Genomic DNA, 20,092 nt, shown 5'->3' on the forward strand with positions numbered 1-20,092 from the left:
TCAAAAAATTTGGAATTTGACAAATATTTTTAAAAATAATATCCATTTGAGTAAAAAATAATTAAAATATTTTGTTGAGTAAATTGATTTAAAAATCTAACCATCTTGAAAATTTTCTATTTATTGAGAGGGGAAAATCAGTTACTTTTTTCATAAACTCATATTCAATTTTATTAAACTTTTTGTTGATTTTTTTTTTTTTGGGTAATAATTAACTTTTTGTTGATTGAAACAAAAAAAAAAAACACTTCATGAGTAAAAGTGTAAAACCATCTACATTTTACAGAGTGGATCCGTTTGCTTCCGACAAATAGGGAAGCTGAAAACAAAACTGAATCGTACCAACTGCCAACTTCCTCTTTTCTCGGTTGTCCATCCAGTGCTCTGTGAAGTCCAAACTGGCTTACGTTGTACTTGTCTCCTTCTGGGTTTGTTTCTCTTTGGGTTCTTCTTAGCTGGGTGTCTCCTCCTTGTCTCCTATCTTTCTTCTTCTCTGTGCAGATCATCATGGAATGGGGGATGCTGGAACCAGAGGAGTTCTGGGTTTATTCAGACTTCCTGGGGAACATAACTGGGATGCATGCTTGCCTCTCCAACAGGACTAGTTCAAGCGGCATCATACAAGGCGATTTCCCTCTGGGTTACTTTGCCCCTCTCCTCATATTGCAGATAGCTCTTGCTTCCGCAGCAACTCAGTTCACCTATATTCTTCTCATGCCTTTAGGCCAACCACTTATGGTTGCTCAAATTTTGGTATCCTCTGCTTCTTTCTCTGGTTTTCTAATTTCTACTTTCTATCAAAATCAAAGAATCAAATTGAAGGGTGGTTACTATTTTGATGGGAGAACTAACATGAGGATAAGAAGCAAAATCAGAAGAAAAAAAAAACCCTAGAAAAGCAATTTTTTTATTTTAAATACCGTGATTACCTTTAGGTCAACAACTAATGATTGCTCAAATTTTGGTATCCTCTGCGTCTTTCTCTGGTTTTCTGATTTATGTTCTCTATCAAAATCAGAGAGTCTAATTTATGGTCTTTGCCATTCTGATGGGAGTGGTAGCATTATGGACAAGAAATAAAATCAGAAGAAACCCTAGAAAAAAACAATGCTTGATCCTCTCTCTCTCTCCTTTTTTTTTTTTTTTTTTTTTTTTTTTTAAACCATGATTATAAGATACTGTTTCATTGTTCCTGATACGTCTTCTTTCACTGGGGGAATTATGACCCTTTACCATTATCAAAGTAACAGTGTACACAACATATAGTTGATATTGATCTTTGAGAATTGATTGATCAGGGTGGTTTCCTCCTAGGTCCTTCTGCTTTGGCACATAGCAAGACGATTGCAAGAGTATTGTTTCCACTACAAAGCTTCATAATGCTGGATGTAGTTGCAGTACTAGGAGCCATGTTCTATTTCTTCCTGATTGGAGTTTACATGGACCCATGGATAGTAACCAGGATTCGAAAGAAAGCTTATGCAATAGGAATTTCAGCTGGCATCGTCTCCATTGTTTCACCTTTCTTCGGATTTTATTATGTGTATGATTCCGTTGATGAATCAGTGAGATCTTCACTACCCTTTGTGATGAGGTCACAGACAGTCTTCACATTTCCTATGATTGCTCGCTATCTCTTCGAGCTCAATATCTTAAATTCAGAGTTTGGTAGTGTGGCATTGTCTTCATCAATGGTAGGTGGTATTTTTACTGTTACATTTCAACTGTGGTTCAACAATTCCACTATCGCTTTGTTTCGACTAATTTTCCTTGCTATTGGTTTGAGTTTGGGAATTATCTATATCATCCGGCCAGTGGCATTGTTTATGGTAAACAGGAAAAAAGAGGAGCCCTCAACTTCCATCTATTCCATTTTTGTTGCTGTCTTAGTTTCTGGGTTCATATGTCATTGGATTCGCTTACCTATCATATTGGGGCCTTTTATTCTTGGCATAGCTATTCCTCCTGGGCCACCTTTAGGAGCAACCATAGTAAAGAGGCTTGAATTCATTGTTTCATGGATTCTTATGCCAATCTATTTCCTCAAAGTTGGTTTAGCAATAAATATTTTTGCAATACAAGTTTCAAATCTTCAGAAGGTTGGGATGATAATCATCATTGCTTGCTTTGGAAAATTTCTGGGAGCATTTGTTGCTGCTATCAAATGCAAGTTACCCTGGTCTGATGCTTTCGCAATTGGCCTTATCTTCAACGTTAGAGGTGCCCTTGAACTAGCCTTTGTCAAAGCAAATAAAAGACATCAGGTTCGATAGACTACATTGTTTTCATCTACCTTTCTCTGTATGCTTTTGCTTACTGTTAAATTTTATAAGAACTTTTCTAATTCAGAAGTGTTACCATAAAATAACTTTTCTGTGGGCAGCAAGTAAACAATGAATGCTTTATAATGGTGTGTACTTCTGTGATGATCATAACAATGGTGATCACATTCCTGCTAAAAGCTTCTTACAATCCTTCAAAGAGATATCTGGTTTACAGTGAAAGGACCATTATGAACTCCAGATCCAAGGTGGAACTTAGACTGTTGGTATGCATCCACAAAGAAGAAAGTGTTGCCTCCCTCATTAATGTTCTTGAAGCCTCCCATCACACCCAACATGATCCCATTGCACTCAGCATTCTCCATTTGGTAGAGCTTGTTGGTCGTGCGACACCACTATTCATATCTCACGATTCATCTGTGAACGCTTCTCCAGAGGGCGAGATCTCTCGACACATTGTCAATTTTTTTAGGCATTATGAGAATAAGAATGGAGCAAGTATCATAGTGAATACCTTCACAGCTGTCACTCCAGTTGCTGCCATGTATACTGATATCTGCAACTTTGCCCTTGAAAAGAGGACTTCCCTTATAATTATTCCCTTCCATAATCAGATAGCTACTAGAGGAATCATATCAGGAAAGTCTTGTTTGGGTTCTAGCTCTATGAACCTAAAAGTTCTTGAAAATGCTCCTTGCTCTGTTGCAATCCTTGTTGAACGAGGGGATTGGAGGACTTCAGTTGTTGCATTACCAAGTTGGTCTTCATTTCATGTTGCAGTATTGTTTTTTGGTGGCCCTGATGATAGAGAAGCATTAGCATTTGGGGCTCGAATGTGTGGACATCCGAAGGTTAACCTCTTGGTAATTCGAATTATTGGAGACCTTGATGAATTCGATGAAACAATTGAAAGTAGGAAGCTTGATGATGACATGATTGATGAGTTTAGGCAGGACACGGCAGATAATGATCGAGTCAGATACTTTGAGGAAAGAGTCATGGATGGGATTGGATCTCTTCGTGTAATTCAGTCACTCGCAAGGGATGATTACCAACTTGTTATGGTAGGAAGACAACATGATAATCACTCCCCAGTTATGTCCGGACTTGTAGAATGGAATGTGCCTACAAATTTAGGGACAATTGGGGATTTGTTAAGCTCATCTGATTTTAGGAGTGATGCCATGATCTTGGTGATACAACAACATGCTAAAACAAATGAGTCTCAAAGAAAGAAAGGAAGTATAAATTGTTGATGTTATACACTTATACTTCATCGTACCTGTCTTCTTCTAATTGAATATAGTGAGCTTTGAGGGCACCTTTGACACTGAGAACAGAGCTAACTGAGAGGGCATATAACAAGGGTAAGCTGCAACTGGAAGAAGCTATCGAGGCTTCAAGAAATCTCCCATACCAGCCAACAAGGTTTACCAACCCTACTTACTGAATATTTCAAGACACAGATATTTTACTGTTTAACCAAATCTGTGGGATTTTATCAGCATTAAAATCCATGAAACAATGAATTCAAGCCTCTCTACTAAGTGCTGCTCTTAAAGGAGGCCAAGGAGGTATGACTATGCAACAAATAGAAGGCCAAAATCAGCGTTATGGCAAAGGCAGAGCCAGGATTCAACATTGGGGGCCCAAATAATGAGAGTCCAAATCACTTCGCTAGTAGAGCACAGCATTGACGCTTTTTCACCACACATTGTGTGGGGGCTCATATGGGATCCACTATGGATTTCATATTTAAATTATTTATATCATTTCCAGACGTGGGCCGTACATTGTAAAGTATAAGTAAACTATTGAGAATGATATTTTTACCCTTACAAAATACAGGTAAATTAAAATATGAGGATCGGTAACAAAAAAAATTATTTCAAAATCAGCATTACACAAAAAAGAAAAAGAAAAATTATTTCAGAAGTAGAAGACTAGATAGGTGCAAACCATAGTTAGTTACCTTAGAAATAGAAAATATTATATTTATAATATTAAATCAAATAAAAGGAATAAAAAAATATTGAGAAAGAGAAACAATATAAAATCAAATAAAAATTAGACGAAATAAAATCTAGAAAGAGAACGAATACCTAATTGTGGGGAAAATTTAGGAAAAAACTCCATAATTTAGCTTTTTCAAGTTTTCCTTAGCCGTGTGTTAGGTGTGAGGAAAGAGAAGAGAAGACATAAGGAAGGAAAGATAAGAGACTAAATAGAAATTGAAGAGGAGAGAATAAATAGGAAGAAATTTAAGGGTTATGAATTAGTTTCTAATTGAGATTTAATTGTTTCTTCCGTAAAAATAAGATTTTAATTGTAATCGTTAGATAATTATTAACTATGATATTTATACTCATTATCTTTACCAATAAAAGTTATTTTCAATATGGGGATGCAAATAATGATATTTCACATGTGGGAAAAGAAAATGAAACTAAGCAAAAATTTGAAGAAAATTGGGGGGAGGGAGGGCATGGCCCTCTTAGCCCATATGTAGCTCCGCCCCTATGTGATGGGTTACCGGACCATTTTTATTAAAAAGGCTCTTTCTTTATGACAACGTTTGCTGGAGTTCCAAGAGCAATTAACGAGCTACAAAAAACCAGCTTTCCAAGAGAAATTAACCCCCGCCCTAAAATGGGTACAACAATGCAAAGTTTTATTTGCAGCAATTGCTACAAGTAGCCAATGGCCTAGATTAGGCCATGTATGCAAAATAAAATCCAACGGTGCATAATTAAGGAGCAGGGGTTTAGATGTAAATATAAAAATTTATTTTTACATTATAAAGGTTTAATACTTTATTAATTTACAAAATCAAATCCCTCCATTAACCCAACTCTTTAATCTTTCTATTTTTGTTTCAGCCTTAACTTGAAGATAAGTATTTCTAGAGTTCCATTCTTTATAATCAACCATTCTCCCATACCCTAATCTAATGTTAGAGATTCGCAGAGCATTTGTTTCAACCTTTGTGAATTTAGGGCTCTGATTTGGTTGTTGGGAGGGTTTGTGGTTCAATTTCAAATTTAAGGGTGTCGTTTGTAATGATTCTCCATCCCTGTGAATGGCTAGTGCGTCTTTCTAGCTTCTTCATCTATTCATCGTCAATGGATTCATCTTCTTCATCAGCACTTGTTTTTTCTTCCAATTTCATTTGATTTCGGATTTGAATAATGGAACTCTAGAAATGCTAAACTTTTATGGCAAAAACCAAAATGAGAGATTTGAGATGAAGGAATTTGATTTGTAAATTAGTAAAGTACTAAACCCTCATAATGTAAAAATAAAAATTATATTTATAACTAAGCCCCCGCTCCTTGATTCTGCATCATTGGATTTTATTTTGCATATGTGACCTCAATCTAGGCCAAACCCTCCATTCCTTTTTAAGAATGAAACTCTATAAATGCTAAACTTTGCAGGGCATCTCCAAAACCTCTTATTCATGAAAGGTAAACAGATTCTTAATTGAAGGGTTTTGTTTTCAATAAAATAGTAAAGTATTTAACCCTTATATTGTACAAGTGAGGATCTTTTATGTGGGCCTATAACTAATGCTTGAGTCCGTTGCATTCTGCACCGTGTGGATCCCAAGCAATTTATTTTGCATTGTTAAGTAGATTTATATTTCAAATGTGAAAGAACTAAAGTGCATCTTAGGTTATTTAAGATATTGTGTTAATATATGGTTTTAAAAATAGATAATTGGTCATTAAACGTTATTTGTATGGTTAAAAAGATATATATATCCAAAAAAAAAAGAAGGAAAAAAAATATAATAACAAAATGAATTAAATAATTTGAGGGGCACATTGGTCATTCCATGTTTGAAATTTAAAATATATTTAACGGCGATTAACAGTAGTCTATTGACCCACATGTAATATATTATAGTATGAGGACCCAACATTAGTTTGTAATCCATTAAAGGGACCCACATGTGAAAAACTCTTCTTTTTATATTTGAGGTGGGTGGTTTCTGGTAAGGGTGGCTTATGTATAGTTAGAGGGGGTGTGGATGATGGGGTATTTTAGTTATTTCACCAACAAACTCGACACCTCTTAAACTCGGTTAGTTGCATTGCGGTCAAAACACAATTTATTGAAATGAGAGGACTAACAACAGTTTATGTCACATTTGACGCCTAAAAAACTATTAGATGGAAAGCATCTATAGGGTAATTTTCATCTGGACCCCCTGAGGTTGGTCCATGTCATTTTTAGTCCAAATAAATGGACACTTTGCATCTGTCTCTCATGATATTAAGGAACGCATCGAGGTTTTGTGATCGCAAATGTTTTTATCCAATTGTTGCCGAATTGAAAAAAAAAAAAACTGTATGAGTTGCTTTGGAGGCGGGATGAAGCAAATCTTACAATGCACAATTTGGTCTAAAATTACAAATTGTCCTTAATTGATCTTATTGAGGACTAGACAGATGCAGGCCTTTATTGGGACTATTTGACATGGACCAACAAACTCCAGGATGAAAATTATCCTTATTATTAATTTATTATTAATATTATTATTTACGTTTAACAAAAAACATATAGAAGGTGGGCCGTTGAGAAAATGAGAAGAAATGTAACTAGGCGAAACCTCTTCTGAACTCCTGAACGTTTACTGGCTTCTCAGTTTCTTTGGATTGCATATGTTGATGAGTGATGGTGTTGTGCATCTTAATCGACCAGTCTGAAATTACATGCCGGCGTGTCTGAATTCGTTCCGGCAATGAAGTGCCAATCGGTTGCTTGTATCTGGGCAGGCGCTCCACCTCTTCACAGAATTACTGCCGCGACGGTGTTGAATCAACCTCCAACGCTTTATACTGGTGGATACGATGGTTCAATCATTTGGTGGAACCTCTCCGGTGACCAATCTAACCAGGTATATATTTATTTTTTCCTTCCATTTTTGATTGGTCATCTTGGGTTTTGCTTCAATAATTCTCTCCTTCCAACTTTTTGTTGATTTTCCTACACATTTAGAAGTTGTAGCAGCTTGGAGGTAGGAATTACTTATCAGCTTTTGCAGATTATAGTTTCAATTTTTCCCTTTTGGGTTTTCAATTTTGACAGGAAATTTGGCCAGTGGCAATGTTGTGTGGTCACACTTCACCTATATCAGATCTTGCCATTTGCTCGCCTGTAGGAGCTGGTGGTGGCGGGAGTATAGAGGTAGAGAATTCAAGTAACGTAATAACAAACTCTGCCTCAGCTGGTTATGGTGCACTAATAAGTGCTTGTACTGATGGTGTTTTGTGCATCTGGAGCAGAAGCAGTGGACACTGCAGACGCAGAAGGAAAATGCCCCCATGGGTGGGGAGTCCCTCCACTGTGCGGACATTGCCTTCATCCCCAAGATACGTTTGTATTGCGTGCTGCGTTGTTGATTCCGTCCATACACTGCATCATCACTCAGAGGATCGCATTGAAGAGGGTGAACCTTCGTTTGATAGAGAATCCCACCAAAGAAAGTCCTCCTCCAAGTGTGTTGTTGTCATTGTCGATTCATATTCCCTTAATATTATCCAGACTGTCTTCCATGGACATTTATCTATTGGGCCATTGAAGTTCGTAGCCATTGTGCCAGCACTCGAGGATATTGAGAAAGAATCTGTGATTATGGTTGATACAATGGGGAAAGTGCAGTCAGTTGTGATATTGCCGGAGTCTAATCCTGATGGGGAGAGTGGAACTGGCTTACACAAAAGCTCATCTGCTCATTCTGGGGTATCTGATTGGGTGCATGAGTCCGTTGAGAGGAGCCAGGTAATATCAGTTGCTGCCCATGGAAAGCTGCTAGTGCTCATATATAAGACCAAATGCATATTCAGGCTACTGGACAATGGGCATACCCTCGGTGAGATTTCTTTACTAGATACTCTCCTTTGTGACAATGAACCTTCCACTCAGTCATATCTCACAGGGGGCATGTTCCTCTTTGGTGATCATAATAAAGAGTTAGATGCTGCTTGGGATCAATCTGAACCATTTGTAGAAAAATTTGCTGTCTGGAGTAGTAGAGGTGCTGCAATAGTGTATGCATTATCTGTTTCAAGTGAAATATTTGAGTTTGATCATCTATGTGAGATCCCGGCTGTTTCTTGTCCACTTGATGCAAGAATATCAGTGAGGTTTTGTCTGTTAAAGAATTATCTTCTCCGCATTGAGTCAATCTGCTACAATGAAGAGGATTCATTTTTATGGAAACCCCATGTTACAATCTGGAAATTCTCTGAGAGATCGGATGCCAATGGCAACTTTGAGGAGAAATGCAAAATGGTAGGGATGGGTGGTTTCCTGGGTGACTGGGGTGAACATTCAAGTTGTCTTTCTAAACCAAAGGGTTTTCTTCATGATGCACTAGTGGCTTCCAATGAGGCTGAAGATGAGGTAACCTCATGGCAAGATGGTGTTCCGAGTTCCACCAATTTAAATGGTTCCCTTGACGAGGATGGTAAACGTGCCTTTGGGAGAAAGAGGCAGATTGTGTCATCTTCAATGGTACTTTTTGGAAAATCTGATGATCCTTATGGCATTGTATATGGCTTTTACAGTGGTGAAATTGAAGTTGTGCGATTTGCAATATCTTTTAGAGAACAAGATTCTGTTGTGGGAAGTTCCCATAAGGAGGTGGCACCAAATCTATCTGAACAGTATTTTTTAGGGCATACCGGTGCAATACTATGCTTGGCTGCACAACATCTGGTCAGAGCACCAGATGATGGGACCTTGACTTGGATTTTGGTGTCAGGGAGCATGGACTGCACAATTCGTATATGGGATCTTGATGCAGGTAGTCTTGTTACTGTGATGCACCATCACGTGGCTCCTGTTCGACAAATAATTCTGCCCCAGCCCTGGACAGATTGTCCTTGGAAAAACTGTTTTCTTTCTGTTGGAGAGGATTCTTGTGTTGCTTTAGCTTCACTTGAGACTTCACGGGTAGAAAGAATGTTTCCTGGCCACCCAAGCTATCCTTCAATGGTAGTATGGGATGGTACAAGAGGTTACATAGCATGCCTTTGCAGGAATTACTCTGGCGTGTCTGATACACTTGATGTATTGTACCTTTGGGATGTAAAGACAGGTGCTCGAGAGCGAGTGATTCGTGGCAACGCTTCTCATGCAATGTTTGATCATTTTTGTAGAAGTGCCAATGTAAATTCTAATGATTACAGTATGTTGGTTGGAACAACTTCAGCATCCTCCTTGCTTTTTCCAACAATGGAAGATGGGAGCTTGTCATGGTCTAATTTGAAGAATCTTGAGAAGGGGACAACTTCATTTAATACTGTTCAAAGGAGGGTAACGGAGATACATGAGTCAAATTCTTCTGTGGATCTTGCTCTTAAGGGGAAGTCTACAAAACAAATGGCACTCTCACTTCTTGTTCAAAGAAATAAGCATCCCATCAAATGCTCATCCTTGTTCCCTGGAATTGTCTGTATGAGATTTGATCTTGCATCTTTGATGTCTTCTTATGAGAGAGATTTCAAATCTGAACAGAGTAGTGATAATAAGGAGAGTATCAGACCTGGCACACCGACTTATCACCATGAAATATCAAGTGATGATTCTGATGTACTGAAGACTACAAGGGATCATAGAGACGAGTATGAGTGGGTTAAATCACTTGAAGGACGTTTAATCTGCTTTAGCATATCTTTTTTGCACCTGTGGGGTGTAGATCAGGATCTGGATAGATTGTTGATTGCTGAGATGAATGTCAGCAGACCAGAGAAATTTTTTGTGGCTTCTGGGTTGCAAGGGGATAGAGGGTCTGTAACATTAACATTCCCTGGTTTGCCTGCTGCTTTAGAGGTACTTTTTATTGAATTTTGTTTATTTCTAGGATTTCACTGTCTCCTACCAAAAAAGTCGTGTGACTTTATATGAACTGCCAGCTTTGGAGAACATCCTCAGAGTTCTGTGCGATGCGGTCACTGACAATGGTATCTCTTGCACAGCGGATAATTAGCTTTTCTAGCTCCAGTTCAGCTGTCAGCAGGTAAATGTATCATTTCTGCTTTTAGAAAACCTTCTTGCTTGTCTATCGGTTTCTTGAATCATACTTGCTTCTGCTGTGGTTTTGTAATTGGTTAAGTAGAGTTAGGTTCCTATCTCTGAGTGCTCTTATGGCCTGTTTTGGTATTTATACTTGTCAATGCTAAATAATCCATTTTTTCTGTTTTCTTTCGTAGATGATTGAATGATTAGAAGAGATTTTGACCATGTTAGATATACTAATGGTTCAAAAACCAGTCTTGACCCTCAAAATGACTAAGGTCAAGTAAATTATGTAATAATGTGTGAAGACAGATAATATTGAATAAGTACTTAAGAAATAGGTAAAGACCTAAAGTTTCCACAACAAACTATGACGTACATTGAACTATTGAAGTGTGAACAATCCATACTATGTTAACTCCCAACCGAGTACAGTCAACAATACATAACCCACCCTATACCGTAGTCTTCCATGTCCCATCCCAGCAATATTATGAGTATATGATATCTTCTGATATGAATTATGATGTGCTGAAGTGACCCCACTGAAACCACCTCTTCATAGTGATGTGGCAAGCTCCAAATAGTGGATCTTAGTCCTATGAGTAATGATGTGGCAAAAATCAAGAACCAAATTTTCCCCTTGATGTAGCCCTAGGTTGAACGGATCAACTATGGGCTAATTTGCCAGGATCCTGTATGAACCAGCCAGTTTGAGTGCGGGAAAGTTGAGGTTTGGGCTAGGTCACAATTATGATTTGAAGGTGCTGTTAGAAGGCCAATGAATGATGGGTAAACTAACAGGGAAGTAGGAATTTCGTGGAAGAAGATTGAATGCTGAATTTGAAATTTCAGCAAATTTTTGGGAGGGCCTTGGATTGAGATTTTAACTATGTGAGAGGCTTATTCGATCCAAACATTGAATTGAATTGATGGTTGTATTGTGAGATCTAAAAGTTGGGTCATCTTGTGGAAAATTGGTTCTACTCTAGGGTTTCAGATGGTCAGATCTGGGCTGTGGGTGGTTATTGTGAGTTAGGGTTTTCATAAACAAAAGTTGGAAGGCAGAGTTTTTTGGGGCTTGGAAAGTTTAAAATTGGAATCTTGGGGATGGGGATCAGTGCTTACTTGATTAAGGCTGTTCCAAGGGGCGGCCCTTGGCTCAATGGTTGGTGGATCACAGTTGTAGCCTGAGGTCAAGGTATCTAAACAGCCTCTCAGCAAAAACTGTTGGGTTATATATATATATGATGTAAACCCAGGTTTAGGGTTTGTTAACCAGGACATAAGAACCAGCACTGATTAGGGTTTATGGAGGCTTTGGCTAAAGGTTTTAGGGTTTATAAGGCTGCTGGATTTGTTATTTCAGATCCGAAATTGTATAAGATTTCGAATTTCAGATTTGAAACTCAAATCCTAGATTAACTAGAATTTGGCTGGGGTTAGGGTTTGGAGTAGGGAAGGTATCCTGCAGTTCAGAATTGGTTATATCTCTGTTCTGTAGTTTAGGGACTGTTTAGAGGACAGAGGGACTGAGGTTTGAAGGTTTTAGAATTTTCTGGAGTTTAAAAAATCTGCAACTTCTCAAGGAAGAAGATGAAGTGCAGAAAATTTCAAAACTCAAGAAAGAAGACTGGTTTGGGCAAACTAGGATTAGGACTGTGTTCTAGGCTTAAGGGCGACCAAAGGGAAGAAAAAAGGGTTCAATTGGGGCTGGGAATATGAGTTTCCTATTAGGGCTAGGACTGTAAACGTGGGGTAAGAAGAAGGGGATGGTAGATGGCTTCTAGGGCTTAGGGAAGGGCTGGAATTTTCAGAAAACTGAAGGGGAAGGGTGAGAGGGTATTTGCGATGGGTTTAGGGCTGTTCCTAAGGTCTGAAACTAAAGGGGAGGGGTTGGGATGGATACAGGCAGCAAGGGAAGAAGGCTGGGGTTACATATACTTGTGAATTGAAAGAATTGCAGAATGCTCTCGGTAGAATGCTTGAATCACAGTATTGCTGAAGCTTGAATGAGAAGGAGAAGAATTAAAGTTGCATAAACAAAGGCAATTTCCAACCGCAGGTTACCCTCCTAGGGATCCCATGACTATACCAATCTATTCTTCAAAACTCAATTCATTCAATTAATCCAATTTGAAAATAGCTTACACTAGAAAGGCTATTTATAGCCTGAAACAAAGGACTTGGACTTAAGTGAGGAAACTTGGTTGCTAAGCAACCCAAACTTCCTAGACTAGCACCTAAAAATTAGGACTCCTTACTAGGAAAGAACTCTTTCCTAATTTACAACTCAAAAACTGTTAATAAAAGGAAATAACACTTAATCACTAAGTCTTCAATGTAGAAAATAAAGCCAAAATAAAAAATCGGAATTAATTTTGAACTAACCCTACTAAATAGACTCGATTCTAGGGGAGAAAATGACCATTTTGCCTCTTGGTCAGATTTGGCCCCTCTTTGTTTGGGCCCTATTTCAGATGGGCTTGGGTTCCTTCTAGGCTCTTTTAGGGCTGCCTGGGGGCTAGATACATCATATATATGGGGAAATTGCCCCATGATTCTGCTTGTGCGGAAGCCTTTGGCACTGGGTTTGCCCTTTGATTAAGGCTGTTTCAATTGTTGGGCAGTAACTAGTAAGTATCCTCACGTTGAAATGCTTGGAATTTGAGTTGATCTTAAATGAAAACTATAAAAGGGAAAGATGAACTCGATGCCGAAGTTTTCCCCTCGGGGCATTTTCCTACGCAGCGTTACCCCAATAATTTTGCTGAGAAGCTGTTTTGATATCTGTCCTTCAAATTAATAAAGAAGAATGTTTTAAAATACCTCCACGGCTTCACAGCATCAAGGATTTGATTGGATACTACCCACCGATCCCACATTTTATATATTACTGAATATACTAAAGACATTCCCACGCTGGAGAAGAAGGCAGCAGCACTATGCAACTTGCAAAAGCAATAAGTTTCATTAGTAATTGTTTATCGTCCTACTAACCATGATAGAGCCTATATATAGGCTGGCTTGAGGTCTAGGCCTATTCCTAGTTGCAAAAGGAACCAGAATCTGAAAGGAAACGAAACAATACCCTCTTGTGCTAATTGTGGAAGGTCTGTGGCTCCTTATTACATGATTTTCTAACTGAAATTGAACCATTGGATCATGTTCAGTCTTAGACATGAAAGTTAAACTAAGTGATAAAGCTAATTCATACTTAACCTAGAACCATGGGATAAAGGCTCCTTATTACATGATTTTCTAACTGAAATTGAACCATTGGATCATGTTCAGTCTTAGACATAAAAGTTAAACTAAGTGATAAAGCTAATTCATACTTAACCTAGAACCCATGGGATAAAGGCCCAACACCTATATGCCTAACACTAGGCTTATTTCTAGGAAACTAAGCTTGTGTTGCTGATGGATCTGCATCATCCTCCCTCGTCCTATGAGCTTAGGGTGCATATACCTCAATTTTCAAACTTCAGTCGAGAACCAAGGTTTTCCCCTTGTTGTCAAGTTGCTCAAGAGTGATATAAAGTGCAAACCCGGTTCTGAGGCCTCTGTATCAGACAGCTAAATGAATATTTGCTGCATTTTTAACAATTACTCCTGCATTCCCTGATTATGACGATGTTATAAAAAAACTTGCTGACCAAAATGCCCTCACTTTTAAAGGGCCTCAACACAACTTTTACTTTTCTTCTTCATCTTCCTCCTCCTGCTGTCCTGCAAGCCCACTTGCTACCACCATTCTGCAAGGTTGAGCATTTTCTTGGGGATAAAGATGCATGATCAGATAAATATGCTTCCTTAACACCCAAAAGCGAGTCAAATTTGTTTCCTGCTCTATTCTATTGCCTGCATGCTCACCGACCCTCTCCTTCTGGATTGTCTGGTCTTGCACAATCAGATTTCTTCCCTGCTCTGGATATGCTGTGGGACCATACCAATTTATCTATAGGATTATTACAGGTTAAACCCTCAGAAGTTGCTTCTGTATTCATAGGAGGTACCCCCCCTTCTTGTGTAATGATGGATTTCTCTATCAAGTCAATATTTTCAATATTTTCATGCTTGAGGCTTAGCATTCATCAGTACCAGTGTCTGCGTTTAGTGAAGGCTTTTATTGTTGTTTACTACTCACTTAAACTATGTTGGGGTATTCATTCATGCATTAACCTATTTTGCTTGAAGGCAAAACCAGTTCAATTCAAATCGAGATAAATTATTTATTAAGCCATTGCACAAGGTTAACAAAATTGCTAATGCTGCCAGGTAATAATTGGATGAATGTGAAGTCCACATATTGTATATATTGTTTAGATTTGAATGCTATCACATGGTACAGTATTGAGGTGGAAGCTTTTGTTCATGACTTATATAGGTTGGAAGAATGGTAGGTTTTAATTGATGCTCTTAGGATTTTAAATCTTGATCTTGAATTCAGAGGAGATTGAATTTGCTATTTTAGACTCTGGTGCACTGCCAATGTTTGCATTAGCAGAGGCCATTTAAGAAGGAATCGTGATTGCAGCAAACGTAACCTCAGAGGTGGCAAGTGCTTTGAACCACTCAATGTTGCTACAACCCTTTTAGCTCCTTTACATCTGGGTTATGTGGCTCCAATTTAATAAGGTTCACTCCTTCCAAGATCTTTTGAAGAGAACCAGCTCATCATATGGAACATAGAAAGGGTTTCTTGAAATTTCAGTATGGGATATGGATGGATTATGGGGTATGACCTTGACTGTGTTTGAACTAGTGGCCTTTGAAGTTCCCTAGTTGGATTGATTGGAATGGAGTAGTATCAAGGATTATAAGGTGTTGGTTTTGGAGAATTTAAAATGGTGGAATATAACCCTTGAAAACGGATGAAAAGTTATGGGAGTAGCTTGAAACTTGAGGATGATGTAGATAATGATGTGCAGACATAATCCCCCAAGTTTGGTTGGGTTGCGATGGGTAAATTAGAAGATAAAAAGGTTCTTATGTTAGGGTCTTGAGGGATTATTAATGTTCAAGAAAAAAATATTTATATCTTGAAATTGGATGGTAGAATGAGGTCAAACTGGGATCTGAGGTCAAGGGTTAGGAGATGATGTAATTAAAGTGTGGGACAGATCTAATGACTAGGTTGACATAGATCTGACCTTGATTTTTGGGTGTCTTAGGAACTCCAAAGATTTTTTTTTTTGAGAAAAAAGGGGAAACTTGGGGATATGAGAAGGGGAATAAAGTGTAGGCTGCTAGATGCCTGGATGGAGCCTTGAGGATGGAATACTTGGATGGAGAATGAAGGTTGAACTCTGATCTTCAACTAGTTGCAAGTGTCTAGGCTTGATTTCACTATTTGAACCCCATGAGGAAATACTCGAAGACAAGCTTTTTGTATTCAATATTCAGTCTGTTTCTCTCCCCATCAATTGGAGGGGTCTATTTGCTACACAATAGGTTAGAGTCCCAAATCAATCTGATTTGGACTCTTAAGCTGGTCTCTAACTTGATATTAGAAACTTACTCAAAAGAGGAACTAATTATAACTTAGACTAGGATACTTCAAACTAAATAAAAACATAGAAAAAGACTATCCTAGCCTTGTAAATTAAATTAGGCAGAATTTACATTAAGTAAAGCAATTAATTGAACTTTTTTCATATTTAGTCTAGGCACTAAATCTTTGGGGCCATAGAATAGGCCAATGGCCACATTAATAAAGGCCCAACACCTATATCTATCGACCCTATGTTGATTTCAAAGGAAAATAGGGCAACTCAGGGCTGGATTTGCATCACCAGGTACCTTAGACAAGCCAGCATTTGATTTCATCTTAAACAAATTCTGCTCTAAAACGAAGTTTTCTGGTTTGCAAATTGGGAAGTTGATGGGAATAGTTCCTACTGCACAAGTACTCATGTCTTGCACTATTCAACCTATTACATAGGTTGTGTCTTATGAAGGAAGGAGTCACAGTGTAAGGCAACTACAGTGGAGGCAAGGTTCGACATGTTGGCCCGTGTCGCCGTGTCGGACCCTGGCGACACGGTGACTCGGGTGACATGTCGCCAAAAGTCGGGCGACTTTTGGTTGGGGTTCGATTTTTTTCGAAGAGTATTTTAGGTCATTTTGACCTGAAATTTGACGTGTAGCCTAATTTGAGGCCAATAAACACATTGGGAGTGTTATTTTGACCTAAAACATCACCTAAACTAATGTTCTTAATCGACCCATGTCCTATTGTATGCGGACGAAAGCCTCGAAACTAAAAATCTAAAAACTCATAAAAACCAAATCATATAAAGTCTACAATTCATTGTACAAAATACATAAAGTCATCCAACCATATAAAATCTGGAACTCTCAGTACCAAGTACTGTGCCTAGGTGGATCGAACTCCTGTGATTCAGATTGTCTCCAGTGATGCCCCCCCCACAAATTCACATACTCATCCCATCTCATACGATATTGAAAGTTGTCTAGATAATCATTAACTGCAGTTCTACAGCGGTCATCTTCCGCCGCCATGAGAACTCCAATTTGAGGGAAGTGAGAATAGGGCTAAGGAACGTTCCGCATGCCATCAGATGCTCTTGTTGGTATGAATGACTCTGAATGTGAAGGAGGGAGAGGGACACCATAATTCCCATGATATGAAGAACTAGAGGGGATACTAATTCCCATATCATACTGTCCATGTGAAGGAGGGAGAGGGACACCATAATTACCCATAGGCCAATAACCTGCTGTGGAGCCTACGGACTCATCCAAGCTCATGAACCCCATTGACTCAATTGCCGCATCCCAAGGATTAACATAATCAAACCACCTTTGTGTTGTTGCTGGCCGTTATGGCCAGCACCCCTCTGATGGTGGCTCGGCCTCGTATCAGGATATTGATGACCACGCTGATAATCACCACCATGATCATAATCCTGGGTGGCATGATCGAAATGACTTTCCCCAATGTATTTGAGTTGGGGCTGCTGTGTCTCTGGTAGTGGAACATGTAGACGCTCTCCAATGCCTCCACCACCACCATCATCATCATCTCGACCAGCCTGACTAGGCGGGAGTGTGTCATCTGGATCGTCATCCTGACGCTCCTCCGTGCCTGGTGCCATGATCCAATCCTCATCAGCAGTGGCAACTGCCTCTGCATGTGCGTGACCCTCTTGAGTGGCCATAAACTCATCCACATTAACCCTTGTAGCTCGAGCTAGGTCTAGGTCAGGCCTCCCTCCAGGTTGGTCCAATATCGGCTCACCCCTGTCCAACATCCACTGAGTGGGGATCTTGCTCATCTTCGCCCACATCAAATATATCATCGAGATTGATGTATTGCCTATCATTCTGAGCCTACTCCCTGACATATTGCAGCTTCAACCTCATATTATAGTGAATAAATACAAGATCATTTAGACACTGGCTTGCCAACCGGTTCCTCCTCTTGGAGTGGATCATGCTGAATGTACTCCAATTCCTCTCACATCCAGAAGCAGAGCAAGTCTGAGACAAGATCCTGATCGCCAATCTCCGAAGGTTTGATGCACTGTTGCCATAGAGATACCACCATTCAGCTGCATTATCACAAAAACATTAAGTTAGATTCTCATAACTTATAACTTATTTATAAATTATAATAATAATAATAATGCATTTATGCATCTAAGGATCTAACTATATAAGTATCTAACCTGGATCATTGGTTTCTCTGCCCCGTACAACAAAATCTCCACTAAAAGACCCAAATGCATCCCTAAACAACTTGATCTGCAATAATACAATCATTAGTATTGATTGGTTAGCTAAATTATTTAAACATAAATACAACCCACTAATCGTTTGAAATTCCCAATGTCTCACCTCATTGTGGCAAAATGATTGGAGCATCACATTTGGCTCCAACTTTGTTATCACCTGTAACAGGGCATCCAACAGGTTTGTGTCCAACCCTAAATGTTGACTATATTGATATTTAGGGTTTAGAAAATAGACTGCATAATTAAAAAAGCTTAAAATTAGTACCAACTACCAATACCTACAATGCTACAAGCCCACAAGTCTACAACTACGAGTCAACAACCCAGAATATTTACTTACCGGCCCTGTACAAAGGATGCATCAGATGAGCTGTCCATCGTGCATCGACAATATCTAAGAAAGCCCGATGTCCTCTAGGGTTTGCTGCCTTTATAGCATCCTTCATACGCTCAAGGGATGCATACAAGTGGGGCATAGTGGGTCCCCTCAAGGAAGAGTCCACCATACGCAAGACCTTTACAATAGGATCTATGGTCTGCAACACCATAGTAACACATCTCCAGAAATCATCAGATGATATTGTGTACTATGCCTTGCGCCCGTTGGCCGTGCTGAATTATCACAAACTGATTAAGTCAATAGAAAGTAGATATCATACAAGATAATCATAAACTCATAATATAAATATAATAATTTATAAGATGAAATAGTAGATAGTTATCTTACTTGGATCCAGCCCGATCAAACCACTCTTGCGATGCAAACATGGATCTGAGGCCCGACTTCTTATCTTGCATGCTGCTCAAGGCGACGAAATTCGTCGCAAATCGTGTCGGACCATGTCACACCAACTCACCTCCACATGATCTCCTCATCATTGCCAAAGCAGCGTTATGATTGTAGATGAAGTTGGTTACCTGTCTTGCCCTCTCAACGGTGTTGTGGACAATGCTGATTTTTCCAATGTCCTTCAGCATTAGGTCAATTGAATGTGCTGCACAAGGCGTCCACCAAAGATGATAATTAGGTGAAGCCATCAACACTTCACCGGCCTTCTTAAAGTTGGAGCCATTGTCAGTGACAATTTGCACCACATTTTTCCTACCAACCTCCTCGATCACATCCTGCAAGAGATCCATGATTAGGGGTGTCAATTTGCAGCCCGGAACCGTTAAAACCGAACCGAACCGGCCCATTATAGCCCAAACCAATCCTTAATGGGCCGTAATTGGGCTGAGGGTAGCAGAGCTCGCACCAACCCGAACCCAAACTGCCACCCGTTATAACCCGTTTTACATCCCGTTATATAGTTTAATATTAAATTGTTTGAATAATGATATTACCATTAGGTAATTGATATAGACTATCTAAAAAATTGAGCATAAATTCAAAGATCACATAGTCATTCTACTACTTATAAGAGACAATTAGAAGGATTAAGTATGAATGTCCAATTGAATGTACAAAATTTGTTTAAATTAAATAAATATTTTTCTTACATACCATAAATTATTAGCCCAAACCATTAGTCAACCCGAGTATAGACCATTAGCCCAAACCGTTAGTTAGCCCGAACCCAAACTGCATGGCCCGAAACCAGCCCGAAACCATTATTTTGCTAACGAGGCCGTGTTTGGGCTGAGTGTTTTTTAGCTTGAAACCGTTAGGCCCAGCCAGAAACTGCCCCAACCCGCACCGTTGACATCCCTACCCATGATATATCTGTGGTATTTCATATGACTAGTAGCATCCACTGATTTCAAGAAGACAATTCTCCAATCACAGTATACTATGAAGTTGATGATGGACTTTCTCGTCGGGCCGGTCCATTCATCAGACATGATGGTGCATCCATAAGTATCCCAAAAGGGTTTCATACTACCAATATACTCATGCAGCTCTTGCTTCTCCTCTTGAAGGAGGGTGGTCATCAACTCTGTAGGGTTGGGACCATCATATCTAGGGCCTGCCGCTGCAATAGTATCAATCATATTCCTATAGTATGGACCCTATGCTGT

General features: G+C 39.1%; 2 protein-coding genes across 4 annotated transcripts in view; both read left to right on the forward strand.

The window, feature by feature from the left end:
* The first annotated feature begins 382 nt into the window (after nucleotides 1–382).
* LOC149029855 (cation/H(+) antiporter 15-like) lies at nucleotides 383–3,723 on the forward strand. The gene is made up of 3 exons (XM_089151689.1): nucleotides 383–753; nucleotides 1,299–2,264; nucleotides 2,384–3,723. Exons 1-3 carry the CDS (start codon nucleotides 508–510, stop codon nucleotides 3,536–3,538), a joined length of 2,367 nt encoding a protein of 788 aa, XP_089007815.1. The 5' UTR covers nucleotides 383–507; the 3' UTR covers nucleotides 3,539–3,723.
* Nucleotides 3,724–6,862: 3,139 nt separating this feature from the next.
* Nucleotides 6,863–20,092, forward strand: part of LOC149029856 (Transducin/WD40 repeat-like superfamily protein) — a 37,395-nt gene continuing 24,165 nt past the window's right edge. For 2 of the 3 annotated variants that reach the window (XM_089142197.1, XM_089142199.1), the window contains exons 1-3: nucleotides 6,863–7,185; nucleotides 7,377–10,124; nucleotides 10,208–10,311. In XM_089142197.1, the coding sequence (XP_088998323.1) occupies nucleotides 7,030–7,185; nucleotides 7,377–10,124; nucleotides 10,208–10,311 (3,008 nt within the window). In that variant the 5' untranslated portion in view covers nucleotides 6,863–7,029. Of the gene's footprint in view, nucleotides 7,186–7,376; nucleotides 10,125–10,207; nucleotides 10,312–20,092 lie in introns of those variants that run through there. The other variant, XM_089142198.1, reaches the window with a different exon arrangement.

The sequence above is a fragment of the Hakea prostrata genome, chromosome 1, assembly GCF_041222555.1.
Source record: "Hakea prostrata isolate BN-2017 chromosome 1, UWA_Hpros_2, whole genome shotgun sequence".
NCBI classification, from domain to species: domain Eukaryota; kingdom Viridiplantae; phylum Streptophyta; class Magnoliopsida; order Proteales; family Proteaceae; genus Hakea; species Hakea prostrata.